A 25,060-nucleotide genomic window follows, 5' to 3' on the forward strand; every position below is an offset into this window, starting at 1 on the left:
CGAAAAAAAAAAAAAAGAATCACTAGTCTGGGTCGATTCCTCTCATTCTATAGAAGAAGGGGCTGACCCAGACAGGGAGAGTGGCTTGCCTGAGGTGCCACAGCAAATCACTGGCAGAGTGGGGCTAGGTCCCAGGTCCCCCAAGTCCTGTCTTGGCTCCTATGGCTATGGGGTGGGCCACATGGAGAGGTGACTCTCCCCCCTCTACCTCTCCCGCTGCTGGCCCAGCCTGGCACACTCAGTGGACAGTCTCACCTGTGTGGGAAGCCCGGCCCGGGGCTGGGAGGTCAGAAGAGCTCCCTGGGTTTGCTGAGGTAGCTGGAATAGATTTGGCGTTGGCAGCAGGCCTGGGGAGACAAAGGGGAACACATGGGGTGAACAGGAGAGGGGAAAGTGAGGGACTTCAGTGGTGGCGTTGGAGGCCGTCCAGGGTGGGGGCCTTACCTGGCTGACTCTGCTGGGCCTGTGGCAGCAGGAACTGAGCAGGTGGCTGGAGGTGGTGGCCTGGCACAAGCACCAGCTGCTGGAGCTGGAGGAGCTGCTGTATGTCCTGATAGGGAAGGTGATGGACAGAAAGATAGCCTGAGTCCTGGCCGGGTTTCTCCCTCTGCGTCACCTGAACCCCACGGGGCTGAAATCAGGAAGTTGTCCCATGGGCAGTCTGGCCTGGACAGTGAATAATGGTCCACTGGTCTCTGAACAGCATCCCTGAGCTAAGGGCACCCAGAGGCTTCTCTGGACCATGGGATACCAGAGAGTCCCAAACGAGCTGTCCCAGGAGGGCTCACTCTTTATTTACTTTTTCTTTCTTGTTGAAATATTTGCCTTGTCTCACGTTCCTGCAGAACAAATAGCCTCGTTTAAAAATGTAAACCAGACCAAGTCTTTCTTCCTTTTAAAACACTCCCAAGGCAAACGATAGCGTGCCTGGAATTAGCTTTAAAATACTCCAGCAAACAGTGGGTGTATAAATTGGTACAACTACTTTGGGAACCTCTTTGGCACTGTTATGGGTTGAGTTGTGCCCCCACCCAAAAAAAAGCTACGTTGGAATTCTAACCCCTAGAACCTCCCTGTGACCTTATTTGGAGATAGGATCTTTGCAGATGATCAAGTTAAAATGAGGTCACCGGGGTGGGTTCTAATCCAATAAGACTGGTATCTTTATAAAAAGGGCAAATTTGGACAGAGACAGACAGGGCTAGAGGGAAGAAACTGTGAAGAGACGCAGGGAAAAGATGGCCCCCTATAAGCCAAGGAGAGAGGCCTGGAACAGATTCTCCCTCACAGTCCTCAGAAGGGACCAGCCCTGCGGACACCTTGATTTCACACCTCTAGCCTCCAGAACTGTGAGACAAACAGTTTCTGTTGTTTGAGTTACCCAGCTCAGGGTCCTGTGTTATGGCAGCTCTGGCACACTAATACAGGCACCGTCTACTAATGCTCAACATGCAACTGCCTTCTGACCCAGCAATTCCACTCCCACTCTGGGCATAACCCACCATGAATGTGTACATGTGTTTACCACAAGTCATATATTAGAATGTCGACATGGACCATTTGAAATAGCCAATACCTAGCTGGGCACAGTGGCGCATGCCTGTAATCGCAGCCCCTCGGGAGGCTGAGGTGGAAGAATCCCTTGAGCTGAGCCGTTCCAGACCAGCCTGGGCAGCATAGTGAGACCTCATCTCTAAAAAAGTCTCAAAAATTAGCCAGGCATGGTGGCATGCACCTATAGTCCCAGCTACTCAGGAGGCTGAGGCAGGAGGATTGCTTGAGCCCAAGAGTTTGAGACCAGCCTGGGCAACATGGCAAGACCTCATCTCCAAAACAAATAAACAAATAAATAACATAAAAATAAAAATGAAACAGCCATGACCCGAAGATAGCCCAGGTACCCACCAATAGCGGAATGAGTAAATAAACTGTGATTTAGTGGAATGCTACAGCAATGAGCAGTGAGTGGCCTGTACTCCACAATCACACACAACAATATAAACTTCCCAAATGAAATTAAGTGAAAGAAGCTAGTCACACTAGAGGACATCCTGTATGCCTCCATTTGTGTTCTCTTCACAGGTGAGAAGTTCGGGAGGCAGAGACCAGAGGAGGCACTGGGGGGCTGCGAGGGGATGGTCAGGCTCAGTTTCTTGGGCCAAGTGCCAGTTACATGGGTGTGCTGCATTTGTGAGTATTCACTGAGCTATGTACTTAGGATTTGTGTACCTTTCTGTATTTGTTATACTTCAACAAGGTTTTTTTTTTTAAAGGAGAATAAGGAAGGAAAAGAGGGAGAGGAAAAAAAATCCAACCCCTCCCCACCCAAAAAAGTGAGGAGTATAGATGAAATTCTGTTTGCCAGTAGGACTGGCAAAATGTTGATAACTGTTGAGCTGGGTGATGAGTATGTGGGGTTCATTATATTAATATCACTCTCTCTACTTTTATATGTAAACATTTCCAAAATAAAAAGCAAAACCCCCTTCCGCACACCCTCCAATGGCTTCTTGCAGCCCTCAATACAAGCAAAAATTTTCATCTGGCCTCTGAGGCCTGCACTAGTCTCCCTGAGTTCAACTCCCACCGCCCTCTCCCTGCCTGGCTGTGCTCCAGCCATCCAGCCCTTTTCTGTTTTTCAGATGTGCCAAGTTTGTTCCTGCCTCAGGGGCTTTACACATGCTGTTCCCTCTACTGGGCAGTTCTAGTTCTTACATTCATGTCTTGGTCCTAACATAAAGTCACCTCCTCAGAGGTGCCCTCTTGGACCACCTGATCTAAACCAGCCCGTTGCAACGCCTCCTTTTATCACTCCCATTTCATCTGCTTCGTAAGACTTAGCACAAGCTCCAGGTACCGCTCTTCCTGCTTGCTCAATCGTGGGATGTCCCCGATTGGAACGTCAGCTCCACAGGAGCCTGATCTTGACTGTTTCGGTCACTGCTGTATCCTCAGCACCTAGAAAACCATCTAGCACTCAGTAGGTGTTCCACGTATATATATTTTTTCTTTCTTTTTTTTTTTTTTTGAGAGTCAGGGTCTCACTCTGTCGCCCAGGGTGGAGTACAGTGGCATAATCATAGCTCACTGAAACCTCAAGCTCCAGGCCTCAAGAGATCCTCCTGCCTCAGCCTCCCAAAGTGCTGCGATTACAGGTGCGAGCCACCTCGTCCAGCCACGTATACATCTTAATGTACAAAGACTGATGCTTCTTCATTTACTTAGCAAATTTTATGTACAGGTGAAAGCTGTAACATGTTACTTACAATTTTTTCCTTCTGCAAAGTTTGGGGGCACGGAACATGTGCCTCAATTGCTCCTGGTGCCATTATTATTCCAAGGACCAATTTAATGTCCCAGAAAGTGAACAAACTGGGAAAAAATATAAGCAATCGGACAAAAAGAGCTGATTTTTCTAATATATAAAGAACAATTACAAATCCATAAGAAAAAAAAACCAACAACCCCGTAGTAATATGGCTGACAGGTGGGTCTGGAGAGTGCCCAGCAAAGGACATACAAACAGCTCTGAATGAAAATACATTCAGGTTCACTCACAAGAAGATAAACACAACTACAACTGCACCAAGATACCATTTTTACCTGTCATATCAGAAAAGATAAACACAGTTGGGGAGTGTGGGGAAACAAACACTCTTGTACATTGCTGGCGAGAGGGTAATTTGGCAATGCCTATCAAAATTACAAATGCATATGCCCTTTGATTCAGCCATTCCACGACTAGGAATTTATCTTAGGGATATACTCACATTTGTGCAAAATGATTTCCATAGACGGCTCTACCCAGCAGCTAGTGGTGTTCTAGCAAGAGTAGACACAAGCTGAGCACACAGCAACAGCGGTTGAGTTGGATGAGTTAGGTTGGAGCTTTACAGTGGAACACCATGCAGTCATCAAAAAGAATGAGGACATCTTTGTGTCCTGATATGGAACAATCTCCAGAATGCCCTGTTGGGTGCAAAACTCAGGAGGCAGAACACTGGGTATGATATGCTACTGTTTGTGCAAAAAAAAAAGGGAGGGGCGTGGTTCATGCCTGTAATCCCAGCACTTTGGGAGGCCCTGGTGGGAGAATGACTTGAGCCCAGGAGTTCCAGGTTGCAGTGAGCTACGATCAAGCCTCTGCACTCCAGCCTGGGTGATAGAGCAAGACCCTGTCTCTAAACACACACACCCCCACAAAAATATATAGGATTTCAAATGAAATCAATTATATTGAAATACCGTCATCAAACATATTTCAAATTGTGACATAGTAATCTATGGGCTTCTTTATTAGCACATTAACAAGATCCAGACATAGGTCTGATGACTAATTTCAAAACAACGATGAGTGAAAACAATATTTTGAGAGATCTGCAACAACTGTAAGAAAATATGAAAATGTCTGTACATTCTGTTGGTGACAAAGTCCAAGTACTGCTAATACTACTGTTTAGAGTCTGTTGACATTCATAATAGAAGGAAATACTATATTCCAGTTGGAAGATAGTAAAAATTGAGATGTAATTTTTTTTCCTATCCAAGTTCATGGAACCTCTGAATTCTATCCACAGAACCTTCCAGGGGTGGTCTGTGGACTCCAGATCCCTGCTCTAAAATGTAAATTCTCACCATGGCCCTGCATGACCCAGCCCCCACTCACCTCTCCTTCCCCACCTCACACGACTCAACTCTCTCTCTCCCTAACTCCGATCCAGCCCCAAGGCCCTCCTTCCTGTTACTGAACCCAAAAGAGGTCCCCACCTCAGGGCCTTTGCTAGTCCCGCTTCTAGATCTGCACATAGCTGGCCCCTCCCCATCACTGAGGTCTCCATCAAATGCCCCCTCCTCAGACAGGCTTTCTCTGGCCACCGCTCTGACAAGGAGTCTTCCTTGTCCTCTGTCACTCTCTATGACGTCGCACTCTTTCAATTATCTGCTTCCCGTCTCTGTCCCCAGCCCCAGTGCATGTCAGTTCCATGAGAGCACGAGCTTGTCTACCTTATTCCCCACTATATCCCCTGGGTGTGGTGATGTTCACTTAGTATTTGCTAACTAAAGGAAGGAAAGCATGAGAGAAAGAGAAGATTCTGTGTGAACAGCGAGCTGGCTCAGGACTGGCATTAGCCGGTAGGAGGCACCATTTCTCCACAATCTAGAGGCTGCGTGATCGTCTGAAGCCACTGGGGGCGTGTTACGTCCGGGTCAGATGGAGAAGTTAGAGTCCAGAGAGGGCAGAGAAGAGCCCCAGGTCGGCATATTTCGGGGCTCAACTGCTCTCTCCCTGACCTGTGGGGAAGCCCAGCGCAGAGGGCGAGTACACCCTGCTGAAGCTGAGAAGGGAGGGGATCAATTCTTGCTCACTGCTGGATTCTAATCACCCTCCACCCCTAGGGCAGGCACCTAATAGGTGATCAATACATCATCAATGAATGAATGAATGAGGTGAAACCTCAGGACAGACCGGCTGTGCTTTGCCACAGATGGGGGCAGAAAGACTGACATGCAGCTTATACGACGTACAAGTGAACTGGAGTGTGATTGCCCACTTTCCCACCTGGGCTGGGTTCCACCTGAGGGGGAAGAGACAGCCAAGAGAGTGAACTGGAGGAGGCCTGGGCCCCAGAGCCAGCCTGCGGCCACACAGCCCAGGTGCATGCCTCGCCCCAGAGCACAGAGCGGATGGCCCATCCCCCATGGCCTCACGCCCCCCACCCCACAGGCCACCACATGCACCCTGGCAGCCACTGCGGCTGGGATGGTGTTGGCTTGAGAGTTAACACTTGATTGCCTCCCTGATACAGCAAATGGTGACCAGTTCTGGACCCCCCCATTCCATGACATGGACAGCCTCAAGTTAAGTCCAGAGTGGGGAGACTAGGAAGGGGTGGGGTCTGGGCACCATGCAAATTATATTGTCATCGACTGTGTTCAGAATGAGGAAGGGGGACAGACAGGGAAAGGGGAACCCTTGGTCAATGGGTACAAATTTTCAGTTAGCTCAGAGGGTTAAGTTCTGGTGATGCATTGTGCAGCACGGTGACCACAGTTAATAATAATGCATGTTTCTAAACACTAAAAGAGAGGATTTTTAAATGTTCTCACTACAAAGAAATGATAAATATTTGAGGAGATGGGAATGCTAACTGGCCTGATTTGATCATTCCACAACGTATCCATGCATTGAAACATGACATTGTACTCCATAAATACATGCACTATTGTTTGTCCATTAGAAATAAAATAAAATTAAAAAAAAAAAATGAGGATGGGCTTCCTGACACTCTGAGCAGTGTCAGTCTGTCCAGCAGTGGGACGTGCTGCCCCGGAAGGCAGTGAGGCCCTGTGGCAGAAGCCACCTGCGGGAAATCCCCACCTGGCAACAGCAGTGCCAAGGGAGTGCCTACACTGGGGGAGGCCACAACGGTGGGATGCAAGGGTCCCTTCCAGCTTGGAAACTTGGGGGTGTGAGTCTTGGCCCTCTTGCTTCCTGCTGTGTGAACTGGGGGAAGCCACCCTCTCTTCTGGGCCTCGGCCTCCTTAACTGTACAGGACAATAGTGCAAGGTGTCATGGAAAGACCTGCTTTGGAGATGCCAGAAACCTAACTGCCTCTCACACACCATGGGACTGTGGGCAGTTCCCTACCCTCTCTAAGCCTCAGTTTCCTCAGGTGACACCACAGTAATTCTTATCTCACAGAGCTGTTAAAGGAATTAAATGAGGCAATGCATATGGAATGCCTGATTCCTGGTTACCTGAGTGGACCTCCATAAATAGTAGTTATTATTACTGAGTCACTGCTCTCTCAGGGCCTCAGTTTTCTTATCTGGAAAATGGGAATTATAATGTCTAATTGTTCACTGGGCCATCCTGAGGCCTGAGTAATATTATGATCCTGAAAGCATTTTGGAAATCATGGCATACCCTCAAAGACAAGCATTTGCTACCGTTGCCCCCTCACATCAGCCCACTCAACGGTGGGCTCTCGAGGGTGGGACCCCATCTGGCTATGGAGCCCATTCTCTTCTTGACGAATAACAGCTTCCAGCTCCTGCCCTGACACTCTGCTGAGCTTCAGCCTCGAATATCCACCTGCCTACCTAGTGTCTCCACTTGGGTGATTAATAGACTCTTCAAACCCTAACATGTCCAAAATGAAATTTGTGGTTCTCTACCCCAGCTTCCAAAACACCCTGCTCTCCCCATTGTCCCCAGCTCAGGAGAACAGCTCATCCCCATCCAGTTGCCAAAGCCAAAATCTTAGGAGTCATCCTTGGCCTACCCAGTCCCTACGAAATAGCATCCAGGACCCCCATCATCACCCTCCTGGCTCAAGCCACCCTCACCTCCCACCTGGATGCCTGCAAGGACTTCCTGCTGGGCTCTTGTTTCTACTCCCATCCCCACCCAGAAGCCCATTCTCCCCATGGCAGTGGTGAGAGGAGCTTGCTAAAGGGTCAATCAGGTCATGTCACCCCCCTCCATTTAAAACCCCCCAAAGCTTCCCACCATACTTAGAATACATTTAAAACCCCTGGTGCTGGCCGATGAGACCTTGCAAAAGCCAGTCCCCGCCGCCTCTCCTCTCACTCTCACATGTCTGCCCCTTACCCGTGGGGCTCAGCCATACCACCTTCCTCTGTGTCCTGAACAAGTCAGGCTGGTTTCCACCTCAGGACCTTTGCACCTGCTGTCCCCTCTTCCTGAAATGCTTTTCCCTGACTCTGTCAGGCCTTGGCTCCCAGAGGCCACCTTCTCAGTGAACCTTTCCTAACCATGCCACTAAGAGTGGCCTCCTCCCTTTCTGACACTGCCCTGCTTCATTTTCTTCATTACACTCACTCTGAAACTGCCTTGTTTTGCTGGTTTGCTTACTCTCTGTCTCCCTACCAGAGCATATGGTCCTCAAGGGCCATCAACTCTGCCTGGTACACAGCTACCCCTCAGGCCATGAACGGGCACTTGGCATAAAAAGTTGAATGAATAAACGACTGTGATTATTCCAGTCACTCCACTAGGCAAAGTTTGAAAGATGGGGTGGGGGAGGTGGCCATTCTCAAGTGTGGGCTCTTCTCTGTCCCCTGTCCCCCAGAGGTTGGCCCTGACAAATGGAGCCCAGGAAGTCCTGGCAGTAGGGCAGACCACCACAAAACAGAGACCCATTCAACAAGGAGAAAAAACACATACATATGGATTGTGTTATGTCACATGCTACCTTATGCTAAAATTCCAGGACAGACACGCAGCAGCAGATCCAGGTGGGCGGTTTTGGCTGGCTTGGTACCCACTGCCCCTCCTTCAAGCAATTTGAGAGGATTACCCGCCCCCACTCTCAGGTCACGAGGTCTAGGTGGGGCTGACCCTGCCTTCTCAGGGGTGGGGGGCATTGGCTCAAAGCTGGCCAGCGGGTGTGTTTTATCTCCTTGGGCAGGACAGCCGCAAGTCTGACAATGCTGGCACCCATGTTGCCTGTCCCAAAATGAAACAGGGAGACAGACCCCTGGAGATGGGCCTGATACTCCAGGCCAGGCCTTTTCAGTGGTCTGAGCTGAATATTCCCTGTCCTCTCCAGCCACCTGGAGCTGGGCTTTGCCAGACCCATACGCCCTCCCAGCGCACCCTCTCCTCTTCCACCACGGGCTCCCCCACCCCCAACTCCCACCTCTGCTTTCTCACTTTGCACTTGCCATTCCCACTGCCTGGAAGCCCTTTCCGGGAAAACTCCTACTCGTCTCCCCTCAGTGCAGATCCTGCCTCCTCCCCAAAGCCTTCCTGATTCCCTAGACACATGGTCACACTTCTTTTCCCACATTCGCATCACATCCGGTAGGTTTCTCCCTGAAATCGTTATTCACTAGGTCCTACTAGCCTAAGAGATTTTTGTCAAGCTTTATTTTCCATGGTCCTAATACGAAAATAGGGATTTTTTTTTTCCTATGCTCTAATATAAAATGATGTTTTAATCATTAACGTAAGTTTTCAATCAATGCCTATGCCTACCCCAGACATTCTGAAATACTCCCCTGGAGAGATGTCTTCCCTTCCCTTGATTGAAAAACTGCAGCAAAACATCCCTCATTGATTCAGTAAACATCCAGATGGCCCCCTCGGTGGAAGGCATCGCACCAGGCAATGGACAGACAAATTATGAAACTGTATTGTAATCACTCCTCATCTGTACAAGCCAGGAAATTGCAGGGAAGGATCCTGCCAAACTGTTTAACTGGCCTGACTTCAGAAGCTGACATCAGAGGGATGGAAGGGAACTTTTCCTTGGTACTTTAGATAAGTTTAAAGTGATAGGTTAGAGGGCTTTTGACTCTCTTTCCTGGGCTTCTTAGCATTTTTCCAGTGAAACATTTCTTAGTGGTTTGGAGATGTGCCTGTCTCACGACGAGACGGAGAGCCCCTCAGGGGGCAGGGATGGCTGTGATTCACTTTGAGTCTTCAGCTTTCTTGCCAGGGCCTGACATGCAGGAGGCCGGGAAATGTCTGCGAAATGACTGCAGCAGCAGCACTGAGCAGGCGCAAGAAGTAGAACGCAGGCTGTAGGGGAGCTGTTCAAGCTTGGGGGGCCGGGGAGGGCTGCAGCAGTGGCAGCTAGGGCAGGAGGAGCTGGTCCCCACTGCAGCCTGGGCCCAGCGTGGGCCCTGGCACATAGGAGGTGTTGTTGGGGAAATGATGTCACAGGCAACTCAGCCCGTGAGAAAGAATTCCCAGAAAACAAGTGTGGCTGGGCTTCCACTTGCTGAGGACAGACAGGGAAAGATCAGAGCTGAGGGAAGCTGGGGAGGGAGGAGCCAGAGGAAAGGACTTGGAAGGGAGGGGCTTAAGGAGACCTTGACAATCAGGGCCTGGGCTGGACAGCAGGTGGCAGAGGGTCAGCCTGCTGCTGCTAGGGTCCCCGGGGAGCTGGGGGAGGTGGTTCTGGGGGTGCATTAACAGGAATGTCTGCTGCCCACAGGGGTGAGCAGACCCTGGCTGGGTCTGCACTAGGCTGCCCTGTCCCTCCTCCCTCCCTCTAGCCTCTGTTCCTTAACTGGTATTTCCTCAGGCATATTCAGGCATAGCTGGAGCGAGGGAAGTCATCACAACTTCCTGGAGGTGTGCACTCCCCGAGTTGGGCTTAACACATGAAGAGGAGCTGTCCAGGTAAAGGAAGGGAACAGGCCTCCAAGCAAAAAGGAGAACGAGAGCAGGGGTGCCAAGATGTGAACGAACCCAGCCCCCATGAGGAGCCCGAGCCCTTGGCCTTGCTCACTGAAGGGTCTGCGTGCTACATGTGCTGCGGGAGTCTCTGGTGGCCGGGGTGGGAGGGGCTGGAAACCACGTCCCCGTGAAGGATGGCTAAAGGCGGCAACCACAGATCACGTGGTTAGAGCCCTGGGCTCGCAGGCTGGCTCTGCCACTCCTGCTCACGGCATGACCTGGAGCAGGTCAGTCTGCCACTCAGAGCCTCCGCAGGGAAGATCTGTGGGTTCAAAGAGGTCATCACTGGCACAGTGCCCGGTACAGACTATAGTTACTGTTACTGTGGAGAGCCAGGTATTGGGAGGCTGCATCTGGAAGGGCCATGGTGGAGCAGTGGGCACAGATTGCTCTGTCTCCACAGTGCCGGGCCCAGTGGCAGGAAGTTCTAAGGCGGCAGGTGTCAGCTCAGCATTAAGGAAAGTCCTAAATGGGAGCATCGGTCAATAACGAAATGGGCCCGTCTGGAGGGGTGACTCTGTCAAGGGAACAGCCTCTCGGAGGCTGGACAACTCCCTTAGGCAGACAGCATCTGCCCTCAGGTGTCCTGAGCAGGAGGGTGGCTGGGGGCAGAGAAAAGCCATCTGTGGCGTCGTCATTGCGGGAAACTCTAGGCTAAGGGAAGTCAAACAGGTTTCCTTGCTGTAGGACTTCTCAGGACCTTCCCCACCTCAGGACAGCACACACCACAGTCTCAGATGCTTACTGAAACCAGACACGCAGCAGAAATGGGCGACGCGAGCAGGTGCGGACGGGGGTGGGCTGGAGGGAGCGGCCTGTCTGAAGGGGAAGCTGCTCAGCTCCTGCTCTGCTCCCCCTCCCGTGAGTCTATCCTCATGGGAAACCTCCTGGCCACTGGTACGGGTTGGGTTGTGTCCCCCAAAATGACATGTGGAGGCCCTAACCCCTGGTACCTGCAAACATGAACTTATTTGGAAATAGGGTCTTTGTAGATGTAATCAAGTGAAAATGAGGTCATTAAGATGGGCCCTAATTCAGTGACTGGTATCCCTACAAGAAAGGAAAGTTTGAACACAGAGAGACACACATACAGAGGAGACGGCCACGTGACGATGGAGGCAGAGATCGCAGTGACTCATCGACAAGCCATGGGACACCAAGGATTGCCGGCACCACCAGAAGCCAGAAGCAGCACGACGGACTTGACCCTGGAGCCTCCAGGGAGAGCACAGCCCTGCCGACCCCTGGACTCGTGGTCTGAGACAACACATTTCTGACGTTCTAAGCCACTCAGTTTGTGGTACTTTGTTATGGCAGCCCTAGGAAACTGAGACAGCCATGAATTCATGGTTAACTGTACACGAGCCAACTCCAGCATGGGGAGAGAGGATGCAGCACTTCCTAAGTATATACCATGGAAGCTCTTTCTATTTTTTTTTTACTTGAATACACTCGTAACCCAAATGGACCCCTTTTCTGAAAGGAGCATCTTGTTGGATGAGCCGGGGGACACAATGTGGGCACGAATTCTGATTCCCAGACTTTTGTTTGTACCCACACAGGTAATGTTCATGGGGGTGACTTGTGGTTTGCTCACCTGTAAGTTAGGATAATGATGTGAACCTCCTAGGAGGCTGTGAACCCTCAGTGAGACACACAGAAAGTGCTTAGCCTGGCGCTCCATCAGGTGGAGGGTTAGCATGTGGGATATTCCTCCCTAGGAGCCTCACTTTACCCCTCTGCAAGATGGGATGGCAATATCTCCTAAGGCTTCCTAGGGTTGCCAGGAACAGCCTGGCACGTCCACATGGACCAGCAGCCCCTCCCACACACCCACTGCTTTTGCACGTCCTTTGCTGGAGGGAGTGTGGTCCCAGCGGCTGCCCTTACCTGTGCTGTGAGCTGGATGGGTTGGGACAAGGTGAGCTGTGGGGTCCCAGGGGGCTGGCTGGCAGGCTGTGGTGGTGGCAGGTCACCTCCCCCAGAGGAGGCTGGGGGCTGCGAGGTCGAGGAGGAGGCAGAGGAGGAGGAGGAAGAGGAGGAGGAGGAGGAGGCGGCGGCAGCGGCAGCGGCGTTAGCGGCAGCAGCGGCACTGGACTGCTGCACGGCGGCCGCCAGGAGCTGGGCCTGCGCTTGCTGCAGGAGGAGCTGCTGCTGAGCCGGCATCAGCGCCGTGAGCTGTGGGGGGTTGGAGGGGACAGCAGGGGCCAGAGCAGGGGTCGGGGAGGAGCAGAGAAGGCAGAGAGGGGTTAGTGCCTGAGCCAAGCAGGTGAGGGGACAAGTCTTCCTGGAGGACAGGAGGGCAAGAGGCAGGCGTGAGAGAGTGGCCATGGCCTCGGTGGGACACCTCATCCACTAGCCCTGCAACCGACGGGAGGTGGCTGGTTTGTGCCCCCATCCCTGCCCTTCCCCGGCTACTTACCCCGGCTAGCTGGCTGCCTGTCAACATGAGTTGGGCCTGGGGCAGATGAGGCTGGGCCGGCTGGGGGGGCGGGGGTGCTGCAGGGGCTGAGTCACCACTGGGGTCTTCAGCCTTGATCTGGGGGGGAGAGAGGCAGGGTCCGGGACCCCAGAATGTTAAGTGGAGGCCAGAGAGAATGCCCACCTGCAAACCAAAGAGAGGGCACGTGTGTGGCGATGGCAGCCTCAGGCTGGCCCAGGAGGAGCAGACTGGGGTACAGAGGTGAGGCTGTGGCTCGTGGCCCCGCACTGACCGGCTGGGCCCTCAGACCACTCCTCTGGCCTCAGTTTCCTCATCAATCACATAGGGCTAACACACTACCTGCACCCAAACTCCCTACTGGAGAAGTCACCTTTGGAGGGTACTTTTCCCCTTCTGGGAGTCAGTTTCCCCATCTGCAAAATGGAAAAGAGTGCTGCTGGGCACCTGGGAGGTCAAACAAGGGGGTCCCGGGTCCTATACCCCTCATCTGTGTCAGCCAGAGGGAGTCTTACTCCACTTGTCCAATGAGCCGGATGGGTTGGGACAAGGTGAGCTGTGGGGTGCCGGGGAGCTGGCTGGCAGGCTGTGGTTGGAAGAAAAGGTCTTAGGGTATTAACACCACTGCCTTGGAACCCAGGTCACTAACTCAGATGCTTACGGAGACAGGAAGACTGGACAAAAGGCTGACAGGGACAGGGTAAATGGGGGTGAGCTGTACTACTAGTCACTCATTTCAAAGTCTAAAACAAAACGCTGGCAGGACAAGCAGAGCACAGCGTATGTCCTGTGCTGTGGACAGGCCAGATGTGGCCCAGGTGCTGCCAGGCTTCAGCCTCTGCCCCCAGGGTCTGCCGAGCCCCTCTGCATCTGAGTGTGGTGTGGACTCGTAGTGCATCATGCACATAGAACAGACCAGCACAGCGCCATACTGGCCTTCTTCCTCTCCTAGATGAAAGGCCAGTCAGCAAGCCGGCCACATTGGCACGCCTAACAGCCCCAGCTACTGGTGAGGCTGAGGCAGAAGGATCATTTGAGCCCAGGAGTTGCAGTGAGCTATGATGACACCACTGCATCCTAGCACGGGCAAGAGTCAGACCCTATCTCAAAAAAAAAAAAAAAAAAAAAGCCAGGACGCAGCTGTTGGCTGAAAGTCCTGCTGGCTAAAGCACACGTGGGGTGGGAGGAGGCGTGGCTTGATGGATCACGTACTCTCTGCCCCAGCGCAGACATTGGGATCATCCTTTGGCCTGATACCCCAACATCATTTTAGAAAAGGAGGTCCAGAGAAGGAAAGCAACTTGTGGGAGGTGACACAGCAGGGTGGCAGGGAGTGGCATTTGGAATGCAGACGGAGAAGAACAGAGGCCAGGGAAAAGCCAGATAACAGACAGTGAGTGGCATGTATCAAATTATGGGACACAAGTGTCAGAAGGTTTAAGGGCTACAGAGATGCAGCGTGAAATGACACTGGGTCTCACAAGTCAGGGCAAAGGCTACCCCCGGTAGGGGCAGTAAGGGCCTCTGGAAGGCCGGTCCTGCTCTGCTTCTTGATGTGGTGCTGGTGACACAGGTGTGCTCGGTTTGTGAACATGCACGGTGTCACACACTGAGCATCTGTGTGTGTTTTGATGTGTGTCATATTTGAATATAAAGCTTTTTAAAATATAACATTGAATGCCATGGTAAGAACACTTTTCCATTTTTGGTGCCTTTTCATTCTTTCTAGTTATCTTAAGAAAGCCTTGGTTTGGCGCTAGGATGTCTTTAACACCTCTCCAATACTGGCTAATCGCTTCTTTTAATAAACGGAGAACAGGCCTCAGGTCTAGACCCTTCGGCACATAAGAGACTCTGGGTAAATTTTAATAATCATTGCATTTATTTCCATGGCAAGTGATTCTGGTTTTCCATTCATGAAATTTCCATTTAAAAAACATTTATTTAAGCCGTTGAAAAAGCGAGCCGGTTCATGAGTGGGTAATTGGTGAAGCTGATTGATGGGTACCTGGGGGTTTATTTTCATTATACCCTTCTCTCTATTTTTATATCTGCTTCACATTTTCCATAATAAAGTGTTTTTAGAAATTGAGCCAATTAGCAAAATTATTATGTAAATAATCATCCACAGTGGTGCCTGGATACATCTGAGACCGCGTCGGGAGCCCATGAATCACCACAGTTAGGGAAAGACTGACACAGACGAGGTGGAGGGAGGCTGAGAGGAAAAGGCCAGAGAAACAGGCACGGTGTGGATGGAGCCCAGGTCCGGGAAGGGGAGAAAGACCCCTTCATTCCCTCAGCCCCATGGGCTTCCCCAGGAGAAGGAAGGCTATGGCAGGGCGAGATCCGATTCAGCTGAGGAGGGACAGAGTGAGGGCAGTGGACACATGCTCCACTCCAAGGGTCGAGGGGGTCGAGACCCAGAGCCCTTCTACCTCGGGCCCTGTGCAAAGCACTCAGTACAGAAGGGAAGACACCTGCTCACAAAGCACTGTGTCCTCCCACTGCGGCATCAAGGCACACCAGACTTCGTGACCTCCAAGGCTATCCAATCTGACTGCCCCCTCCCCCCAACCGATGTTAGAGAAGAGGAAACTGAGAAGCCCAGAGAGGGGAAGTGACTTTCCCATGGTCACAGAGCAAGGCTTCAGCAGGGTGGGGAGCAGTTCCTAGCCTCCCACCCCACCCCTCGGCCACCACTGGTCAAGGTCAGGGTCTGGCTCCTTCCCCCTCTGCCCCCATCAACGGTGCTCTGGGCCTGCCTGCTGCCCTGACCAGGCTGGAGGGTGGAGACCTGGGCCCAAGAAACCCCAGGAAGCCAGCAGTGCTTAGCAGGGGCCCCACCTGGATCTGGAATTTGCACCCTTTGGCTGCTTCCGCCTTCCCCATCATCCCCTCCTCCTGGCCATTCCCACTGGGTCTGCCAATCCCCCTGCCCTAGGCTGGCCCCTAAATGTGTGTGTTGGGGGGCAGGGAGTGGTGCAGGCCCCTGTTGGGCCAGGGAAGCCGGGATGGGGGCGGGGCCCTTGGCTTCCTGTTGTTCATCACCCTGGGGCTGTGGGGGGGATTTCCCTGGCCACCCCCACCCCCTAGGGAAGGGGAAGGAGCCTGGGTGAGTCACAGGCTTGGGGCGGGAGCCTGAGGGTGAGAAGGGGCGGGAGGAACCTAGTCACCAAGGTACCAGGGCTTGATGCTCCCTCAGGCCCTGGGCCTGTGGCAGGCCTGCCCAGGACCCTCTCCCAAGCACCACCCTCTTCTCTGGCTGTTTTGACAGGTGCTTACCTTGGTGCTGGGGCCAGTTGGGGACACGGAGAACGGGGAGGTCTTATTCTGAGGGTTCTGCAAAGAGGAAGTAGATGCAGGGCGATGGGAATAGTGCAGTGAAGCAGCTTCTGACCCCCTGGCCCTCCTGGAACAGACCCCTCCACTCCCTTCTCCCCTCCCGCCCCCTCCTGCGTATCCACTCCCTCCTGACCTGATGGTTAGTGTCTGGTCCATTTCTTTCAGTGTCTGCAAAGAGAGGGAAAGGATGTGTTGTCATCAGCCACCCCCACCACACCTGTCCCCTCCCTGCTGTCTTCCCGCCTGCCCCTCTTCCCCTGCCCACGGTTACCCCTGCCCCCACTCTACTCCCACCCACCTGTGTGCTCTGACGGGGAGTCCAGACCTTGCTTCTCGGCCTCCAGGGGCTTAGACATTCTTATTTCTGCGGACAGAGGAGGGATGGAAGTGGGGTGAGGGAGGGGAAACCAGAAGGGCTCTTAGGCCCCCCTTCGCCACACCCTTGCCTTTCCCCAAATTCCCTCCGGCCCCCATCCCCTGCCACCTTGGAAGTGTCTCTTTTCTAGAGACGTGCCCTCTGTTCTGGGCCTCTGCCCTTCTCCAGCAGGACGAGAGGGGCCCTTGGGCCCGAGGGATCTTGTCTTATCCTTTCTCCCCTCCAGAAAGTGGCACAGTGGGTGTCACCCACCAGGAGGCCCTGGGGCAGGGCAGGAGGTAGAAGGTGGTCGTGAGAGGGTGTCAGCTGCCCAGGAGGTGCTGGCGATGGCGGCCGCCGAAGCTCCCCGTCCTGCCCTACCAGGTTTCGGGTGAGACATGTTTTCCACTCTGAGTGGGGCCTGGGGGATGTGATGGGGCTGCAGCATCCTCAGAGGAGGGAGCTGTCAGATCTCTGAGTGTGATTCAGCTGCCCTCTGGCCCCCTCCCCGGCCCACCACTTTCCCCGTCCACACCTCACTCCCACCTGGCCTTCCTGCTTGTTCAGTGCACGGCTCAGCAGCCCCACCCTGATCCTCTCTGACCCCAACCCCAGCCGGCCCTACTTCTGATCTTGTCTTCCTATCTAACCCTAGACCTCACCCGGGACTTCAGCCTTGGGCCCCAGCCACACCTCACGTCTGCCCCTGCAATACAGCCCTGTTCCATAGTTCCCTAGACCCAGGAAATGAAAGGAGGTAGCCCAGGGAAGGCAGCAAGCAGCAAGCTGGGCGCCAGAGGACACAAACCAGTGGACAAACGCCTGTCCTCAAAGCACTCCAATACTGATCACAGAAAGGTAAGTGCTCACCAACACCAAGCACTCAGCCAGATGTGACCCAAAGCTCACATTAGTGGTTGGTGCTAATATCACCCCGTTTTACAGAGGAGGAAACTGAGGCTCCGAGAGGGGAAGTCACCTCCCCAAGAGCACAATGGGACAGCAGAGGTGCCCTGACTAGACCCCAGGTCTCCACTCCAGTCTAATGGCCCAGTCCTGGCTTCTACCCATTTCATATCAAAAAGTACCCCCAGCACAAGCTCATCCTGATGCCAACTCCAGCCCTTCCTGGTCTAAGACCCCAGCACAAATGTAGGCTTCACCCGACCCATTCTTAGTCCCCTTACTCACCCTGAATCCCAGCTTGTGCCCAGATGGTCCAAGTCCTTCATCTGACCTTGACTCCTAACTGTCCTGAGACCTTATTCATGACCCTGCCTCTGACCCTAAACCCTCCTCCACAACTCACTCCAAAATCCCCATCTATACCGTGACTCCAGCCCTACCAAAGGGAGCTGTCCAACTCTGGCGTGCTCTGCACCAAGATACTTAAAGAAGGCCAAGTAAAGTGAGGGATGGGAAGAGCTCTGCAACTGAAAAAAAAAGGCTAGGAATTTTGCAATTGAGGATTACTTGACATGAATCACTGCTTGTGTTTTAAATTCCTAATTAAAAAGTCAGGTCGCTGTTGCAGTGGCTCACCCCTGTAATCCCAGCCCTCTGGGAGGCCAAGGCGGGAGGATCGATTAAGCTCAGGAATTTGAGACCAGCCTGAGCAAGAGTGAGACCCCCTCTCTATTAAAAATAGAAAAAAAATAGCCCGGCATGGTGGCGGGTGCCTGTAGTCCCAGCTACTCGGGAGGCTGAGGCAGGAGGATCGCTTGAACCCAGGAGTTGAAGGTTGCTGTGAGCTAGGCTGACACCATGGCACTCTAGCCCAGGCAACAAAGTGAGACTCTGTCTCAAAAAATAAAGAATAAATTAAAAAAATTTAAAAGTCAGGTCACGTGTTGCAGGTGGGAGCGTAAATTGATACAAGCAGTACTGAGAAAACTGAATAGTGAACCCCACTATTCAGTTACGACACAGCATGTCCACCCCTGGGCATCCACCCAAGAGACACACGTGCTGCCCACTGAAGGTCATGGGCACGAACGTTAGCTCAACTTTTCACAATGGCCCCAAAGTGGAAACAACCCAAGGGCCCATCAACAGGCGAATGGATTAACAAAATGTGGTACGTCCATACAATGAAAAAGAACATACTCCTGCTTTGCACGCATCGCTGAATCTCACAGGCGTGAGCCTGAGTGAAAGAAGCCAAACGCCAAGGCAGACATACAGTTATGACTCCAATGTGGCTTCCAATTATGTGAAGTTCAAAAACAGGCAGGCTGGTATCAGATGATCAAGGTCAGATTAGTGAGTACCTCTGGGGAGTGCTGACTGGGAAGGGTAGAAGGGTATGAGGAGCTCCGGCTAGAAAGGATCTGTTTGGTAGTTCTAGGAGTCTGTACGTATGCAAAAAGTGAGGGCTGGGTGCTCAAGCCTGTAATCCCAGCACCTTGGGAGGCAGAGCCGGGAGGATGCCAGATCGAGACCAGCCTGGACAACGTAGCCATTTATACAAAAAAAAAATTCACTGAAGATCTACACTTAAAATTTGAGCACTTTACTGTAGATACATTATGTTTTAACCAAAAACAAAAATATTTAAAGCTAAAAAAAAAGCCAGCACATAATCTTATTAAAGTACAGGCTGCTGGGGAGCAAGGGGCTGGGGAGCAGGTGCCCAGGACACTACTGGAGCTCAGGTCCTGTTTCCGCGCACTGGGGATGGGACACTGAATGGCTAATGATCATGAGAGTCAGGAAGACAGAAAGGGAGCCCAGGACAAGGCCTCTCCTGACTCTGGGACAGCAAAGGCAGAAATCCTGCCTGATCCCAGCTCTAACTTACCCAGACTTTATCCCTACTCCAGGCAACCACTAACCCATCCCAGCCCTAAATCTCACCCCTCCTAGCATCCCTAAAACTCCAGCCTCCTCCCCGGACCCTCCCTCTGGCCAGGCTCCACACTGCCCCAGGTCAATCCTTCCTACACCCAACTCTCCCTGGCTCTACACCCTTTCTCGGCTCCTGGGCCTGGCCTTCTGGCTGTGGCCCGTCACGCTCTGCTTCTCCGCTCTTGCCATTCACCCACCCTGCCCTTCAACCCTGTCTTGTCGCGCATCTCCCTCGTCTCGGGGGTTCTGCTTGACAGGGAGTCCAGGCCTTGCAGGCTCTGACTCCCCGCTGAGCTGGCGAACGCCTCTCCTGCCCTCACCTCCACCCCAGAAACTCCACACTCACCCACGGCCTCTGCTATGGGCTGAGTTGTGTGCCCCCCAAATTTGTATGAAGTCCTAAGCCCTGGTACCTCGGAATATGACCATTTGGAGAGAGGGTCTTCGGAGGGGTAATTAAGGTGAAATGAGGTCTTTAGGGTGGGCCCTAAGCCAATCTGACTGTCGTCCTTATGAGAACTGGGAATTAGGACACAGACAGGAACAGAGGGAAGGCCTGTGCGGACACAGGAGAAGACAGCCATCTACAAGCCAAGGAGAGAGGCCTCTGAAGAAACCACCCCTGCTGACACCCTGGCCTCTGACTTTTAGCCTCCAGAACTACGAGAAAACAAAGTTCTGTTGTTTCGGCCACACGGTTTGCGGTACTTTGTGATGGCAGCCCTAGCAGGCAAATACAGCCTCCCACGGCTCCCGCCCCCCAACCCCCACCCGCGGTTCCAGCCTGAGCCCCCAGGGCCGTGGCCGTCTGTGTCCAGTTTCCTTCCCCACCAGACCAGGGGGACGGGTCTGGTCTGACTCATCGCTGGGTCCCCAGCGTCACCCACCCATAACTGTCCGCTGGACGTCCCTCCCTGAAACTCTCTCTCTCTCTCACTAGTTCCTGCCCCCATCCTGCTGCCTCCCTGCCATTTAACACACGTTTCCTGGGGCCTTGGTGTGGGCTGGTCCCTCTGCCTGGAACGCTGCTCCCCACCTGCCCACCTGCCCACCTGGCGACCGCCTACTCATTACTCAAGACCCGGCACAGGCTCTGTCTGCTATGAAGCCACCACCCTGACGCCCCAGCTCCAGTCAGAGGTCTCTCCCCAGCTCCCCCTGTCCCAGCACCTCCTCCAGCACTGTCCTAGGGGCTGACAGTAGCCAGCTGGGCCCCAGCATGTCTCTGCTATCAGACTGAGAACTCCTCAAGGGCGGGTGTGATCGGGGGGGCCCTGACAGTGCCCAGCAGAGGACGTGAGGGTCAGTGGACAACAGTGACCCCTCCCTCCCCCAGACCTCTGCCTCTGTTCTTCTCCTACCCGGGGTGACCCTTTCCTTCTCCACTGGCAAACTCCTGCTCCTCTCTAAGGCCCAGCTCATATGTCACCTCCTCTGTGAAGTCCTCCCTGACTCCCTGGGCAGTCAGTGACTCTCTTGTCTGGGCTCTGCCACCCCTGCACCACCCTCCATCCACCGTGATGTGACCCCATCCCCACCCCCTCCATGAGGGCCCACGCTAGAGTCATTGCTGCACAGGCCTCAGACGATGTCTTTGGAATGAATGAATGCATGAGAGAATCCCCCCGACTGACCAGGGTTCAGTCCTACCCAAAACAAACCCCTATCTCTGTTGTCACCCAGCACCTCAACCCTCAGCCCCTGTCCCCAAGCAAACCCAACTTAAACCTTTAACGTAAGTTTCCTCTGCAGGGATAGCGGCTGGAGAGGCAGAAGCAGTTTAAGGGGAAATTTCCACCATCCAGTTACCCTTATTCTGCCCATTCTCCCAACCACTCACACAAGCCTGTGCTCTTCCCACCCAGCGCTTGGCTGGGCCAGTGAATAGCCAAGTGCTACCCTTGGCCCAGGTCTCTCCCTCCTTCCTCCTCCCCTATCGGAGCTCAACCTGAGACAAGGGTCAAATCATTCCCGCCAAGGACAAATAGAGGGCTCCATTTTCATCCTGGACCTAAAGCCAAATGATGCCTTGACAGGAACTCCAGGGCACTGGCAGCCGTGGACTTAGAGGGTCCATCCAAAGGCTCTGCCTCAGCCTCGGCCCAGGCAGGGATGCCCAACACCCACCTCTTGACTCTACAGAAACACTGATGCCTGTTCCCACCCCAGACACTCTTGATTTCAATGGCACAGGCTGCGATCTGGGCACCTAGATTTTTAAAAGACCCTCCAGGTGACTCTAATGTGCTCCGGCCCTTGGCACCTTTAGAAGCCCCTCTCAAAGTTTTATTTGCACAGAAAAGTTGGCTGGTTATTCATGGTCAGCCCCACTGCCCAGCCCAGGTAGCATGTAACTTTTTAGAGAAACCGGCAGAGAAAAGCAATACATAACCCTACTGGGCCCCTTGGAGCTGTGCTGCCCCTTGAATCCCACCATTCTCGAGACAGACCCACCCAGGCTGCCCAGGCCCTAAGCTCACACTCGCTTGCCCGACTGCCCCCCGGTCTGGGACTCTGGGACTCTGGGTCCCCTCCGTCCTCCCCTCCCCACCCTCCCCGGACTTTCACTTCTCCTCTGCATTTCCCCCAGCCAGTTTTAGCAGACTTAGGCCAGCTTCTCGTTAGCACTTACTGAAAATGAAGCTAAATATAGAGGGCCCAAGGACTGCCCCTCACCCCTCCCAGCCCCGCTTGGCCTGTCCCCTGGGTCCCTGCCTCCACACCCACCTCAATCAAGGCTGTGGCCTAGGAGCCCCTGTGGGCAGGTTGGTGCTGCCGGGAACCTCTGAGGGCCCAGCTGGCCCAGTCCTGGCCTCCCCAGGAGCAACACCTCACAGCCCCTCCCCAGCCCCACAGCTGTCCCTGGGTGGCCTCAAGGGAGTGAACACTTCTGAGCTGTCAGGAGGGAGGGATGGAGATACGGGCAGCAGACACAACAAGAGAGGTGGCCCCACAGCTGTGCTGACAACAGGCAAGAGCACCCACACCACCACCACAGCCAGGCAGGGGCCCCGCCAACACACACAACAAACAGGTGTGCCAGATTCCAGACAGGAATATACACAGGTTTGCAGATAAGGACACATGCCCAGACATGATGCCACAGGTAGATATGCAAAACACACACCCAGGCATGTGTATATGTGCTTACACTCTCACACCGAAGGACACACAGCCAGCCAGCCAGCCAGCCAGCTGGATACACACACATGTGCGCACACATACACAGCCACAATAACACACAGACGCATACAGACATTCCCAGAGCCACTCACAGACCCAGATGCATGTATACACACACGCACTTACACACATCCTCACACCAAATCATGCCCAGCCAGGAAGATGGACACAGCCAGATGTGCACACACGTTCACACCCAGAGTCATGCACGGACACACACAGATACACATAGATGTGCACACACGCTCACACCCAGAGTCAAGCACAGATACACACACACATACATACAGACATGCACACATGCTCACACCCAGAGTCATGCACAGACACACACAGATACACAGATGTGCACACACGCTCACACCCAGAGTCATGCCACAGACACACACAGATATACAGATGTGCACACACTCCCACACCCAGAGTCATGCACAGATACACACACAGATGTGCACACACTCCCACACCCAGAGTCATGCACAGATACACACACAGATGTGCAAACACTCACACCCAGAGTCACCTCATCCTGGCAGCTGGCCAGGGCAGACCCCTGAACCCAGTTCACGGGTGTGGAGCCCAAGACCAGCCTAGGTAAGTGATCTGTTCAAGACCACACTATTAATTCATGTCCGGGCAGGGAACACCCAGGCAGGTCCTCCAGACAGGGCTGTTCTATGAGAAATCCCAAGTAAAAGGTCTAACCTACTGCCCAGTACCTATGAGGTCCCCATCTGACCCCAGACAGGGACAAGTCAGTGGTGGAGCAGACACCATGCATGTGCAGACACCCTGGATCTCTGTGTCTACGCTGCACAGGCAAACACACACATACACAGTTGCGCATACGGTTGCCTCAATAAATACACATATGCCATCCTACAAATAGTCTTCCTTCTATGCCAATCCCCTCCTCACCTCCTCTGCCTTGCTCACACCCACTCACCCTTCACATCCTAGCTCAGATACCCCTCGTCCAGGAGGCCCTCCCTGACACCCCACCAACTGAATCGCACATGTCTTCTGGGCTCCCACAACCTCCTTTATTTCCCCCAGCCCCTCTGCCCATCCCAAACCTGACCACTCTGTGCTGTCGTTGGTCACAGGTCTGTCTTCTCCATGGATCGAGGGGCTCTGGGAGGGCAGACTTGAAGCTGTCTTTTTCAGTTATGTTTCCAACGCCCAGCACAGAACTGCTCAATGAATATATTAATGCATTGATGGAGGACACAAGGATGCCCGGACACATGGACACACATAGGCTGGCATATGCCAAACCCAGACGCATGCCCAAGTCACGCCTATCCATCCACAGGTGAAACCGTCATGAAGGGTCAAATGCTTGCACGTCCCAGGCACCGCGCTAAGCACATTACACACATTGCCTCATTACAGCTCCTGTCCACACTGCCAAAAGATGCCTGTTGCCACGCAGAGATATACACGTTATACCAACAACTATAAATCACCTCGTACAGTGCCCAGTGCCTGGCACACAATGCTTACTCAGTCAACTGCCATCTGGCAGAGGAGGCATTTAATAAGCACACTAACAAACACATAATGAAATTTCCAGCGGTGATAAGTGCCGTGAAGAAAAGATAAAGCAGGGTGAGAGGACTGAGAGTGACAGGATCAGTGTCAGTTTGGGTGGGGAGGTCAGGGAAGGCCGCCCTGAGGAGGTGACATCCAAGGCGAATGAAGTGGGGAAGAGAGCTGAGAGCCCCGGGCCAAGACTACCCCCAGGATGCCACACACAACAGCCCCCTCCCCTCGCTCAGACACAAGCACACGGCAGTCACTCTCAGAGGACTCAGAATTACCACACACGCAGACACACATCCATACACACTTACAAGGGGAATGACACCCTCCAAGTCCAGCAACTTGGTATTCAACCCCTTTGCAGCTCCCACCCAAGGATCACCCATGTCACCCATCCCACTGGTTCCCCATATAAGGGCCCACGACCAACACCTGGCTCCATTCCTCCTTCCCCCAGACAACAGAGATGGGGAGAAGACACTGGAAGCTTCAGTGTCTGATTTGGAAGGGGAGGGCAAGGAGGAGCTGGGGCAGGGAGACCCAGCATGGGAGAGGGGAGTTGCTAGAGTACAGAGTAGAGGGACAATGAAGACAGCTGAGGAGGAGGGGCAGCGAGGGCCAGCAGAGGTGGCATAGCAGAACAAACCCAAATGTGCAGCCTGTCCTCCTGATCAGTGGCGCAGGCACCAGCCCCCTTACCTGGAGCCCCCATGCTGGAGTGAACCATGCTGCCCGCCCCGCCAGGGCTGGGGGAACAACTGTGTCATCTCCCCGCCCTCTCTGGGGGCTGAGCCCTCCCTGCCGGAAGTCACCCAGGGAGGAAACCACAGGGCTGGTCCGCCCCCTTCAATTTTAGTATATGCGCTGCCCTAGCGAGCACGAGTCCGCCCCCTTCAGAAGGGAAAATACCCAGGAGGCCTGCAGACCCACCCCAGCAACCCGGTGGATCCCAAATCATGTGCCTATGTTAGGAGGGTGGGAGTTAGTGGGGCAGAGGACAAGCAGGCTGGGAGATCTCACTCCTACGGCCTCCGCCCCAGGAGGTGCCTGCAACATTACTCCTGCCCTTCAGCCACTCTCATGGGGGCAAATGGATATGGAACAGGGCATGTGGGTCTGGGAGAGAAGGTG

General features: G+C 53.4%; 1 protein-coding gene across 3 annotated transcripts in view; it reads right to left on the reverse strand.

Annotated features, from left to right (window-relative positions):
• Positions 1-24,717, reverse strand: part of POU2F2 (POU class 2 homeobox 2) — a 37,287-nt gene extending 12,570 nt beyond the window's left edge. For all 3 annotated transcript variants that reach the window (XM_012653353.1, XM_012653352.1, XM_012653351.1), the window contains exons 1-7: positions 24,629-24,717; positions 16,298-16,363; positions 16,133-16,167; positions 15,940-15,996; positions 12,637-12,753; positions 445-550; positions 256-347 (exon numbers count right to left, since the gene is read on the reverse strand). In XM_012653353.1, the coding sequence (XP_012508807.1) occupies positions 256-347; positions 445-550; positions 12,637-12,753; positions 15,940-15,996; positions 16,133-16,167; positions 16,298-16,363; positions 24,629-24,656 (501 nt within the window). In that variant the 5' untranslated portion in view covers positions 24,657-24,717. The remainder of the gene's footprint in view (positions 1-255; positions 348-444; positions 551-12,636; positions 12,754-15,939; positions 15,997-16,132; positions 16,168-16,297; positions 16,364-24,628) is intronic.
• Between the last annotated feature and the right edge of the window lie 343 nt (positions 24,718-25,060).

The sequence above is a fragment of the Propithecus coquereli genome, unplaced genomic scaffold (genome assembly GCF_000956105.1).
Source record: "Propithecus coquereli isolate 6110/MARCELLA unplaced genomic scaffold, Pcoq_1.0 Scaffold42, whole genome shotgun sequence".
Lineage (NCBI taxonomy): Eukaryota > Metazoa > Chordata > Mammalia > Primates > Indriidae > Propithecus > Propithecus coquereli.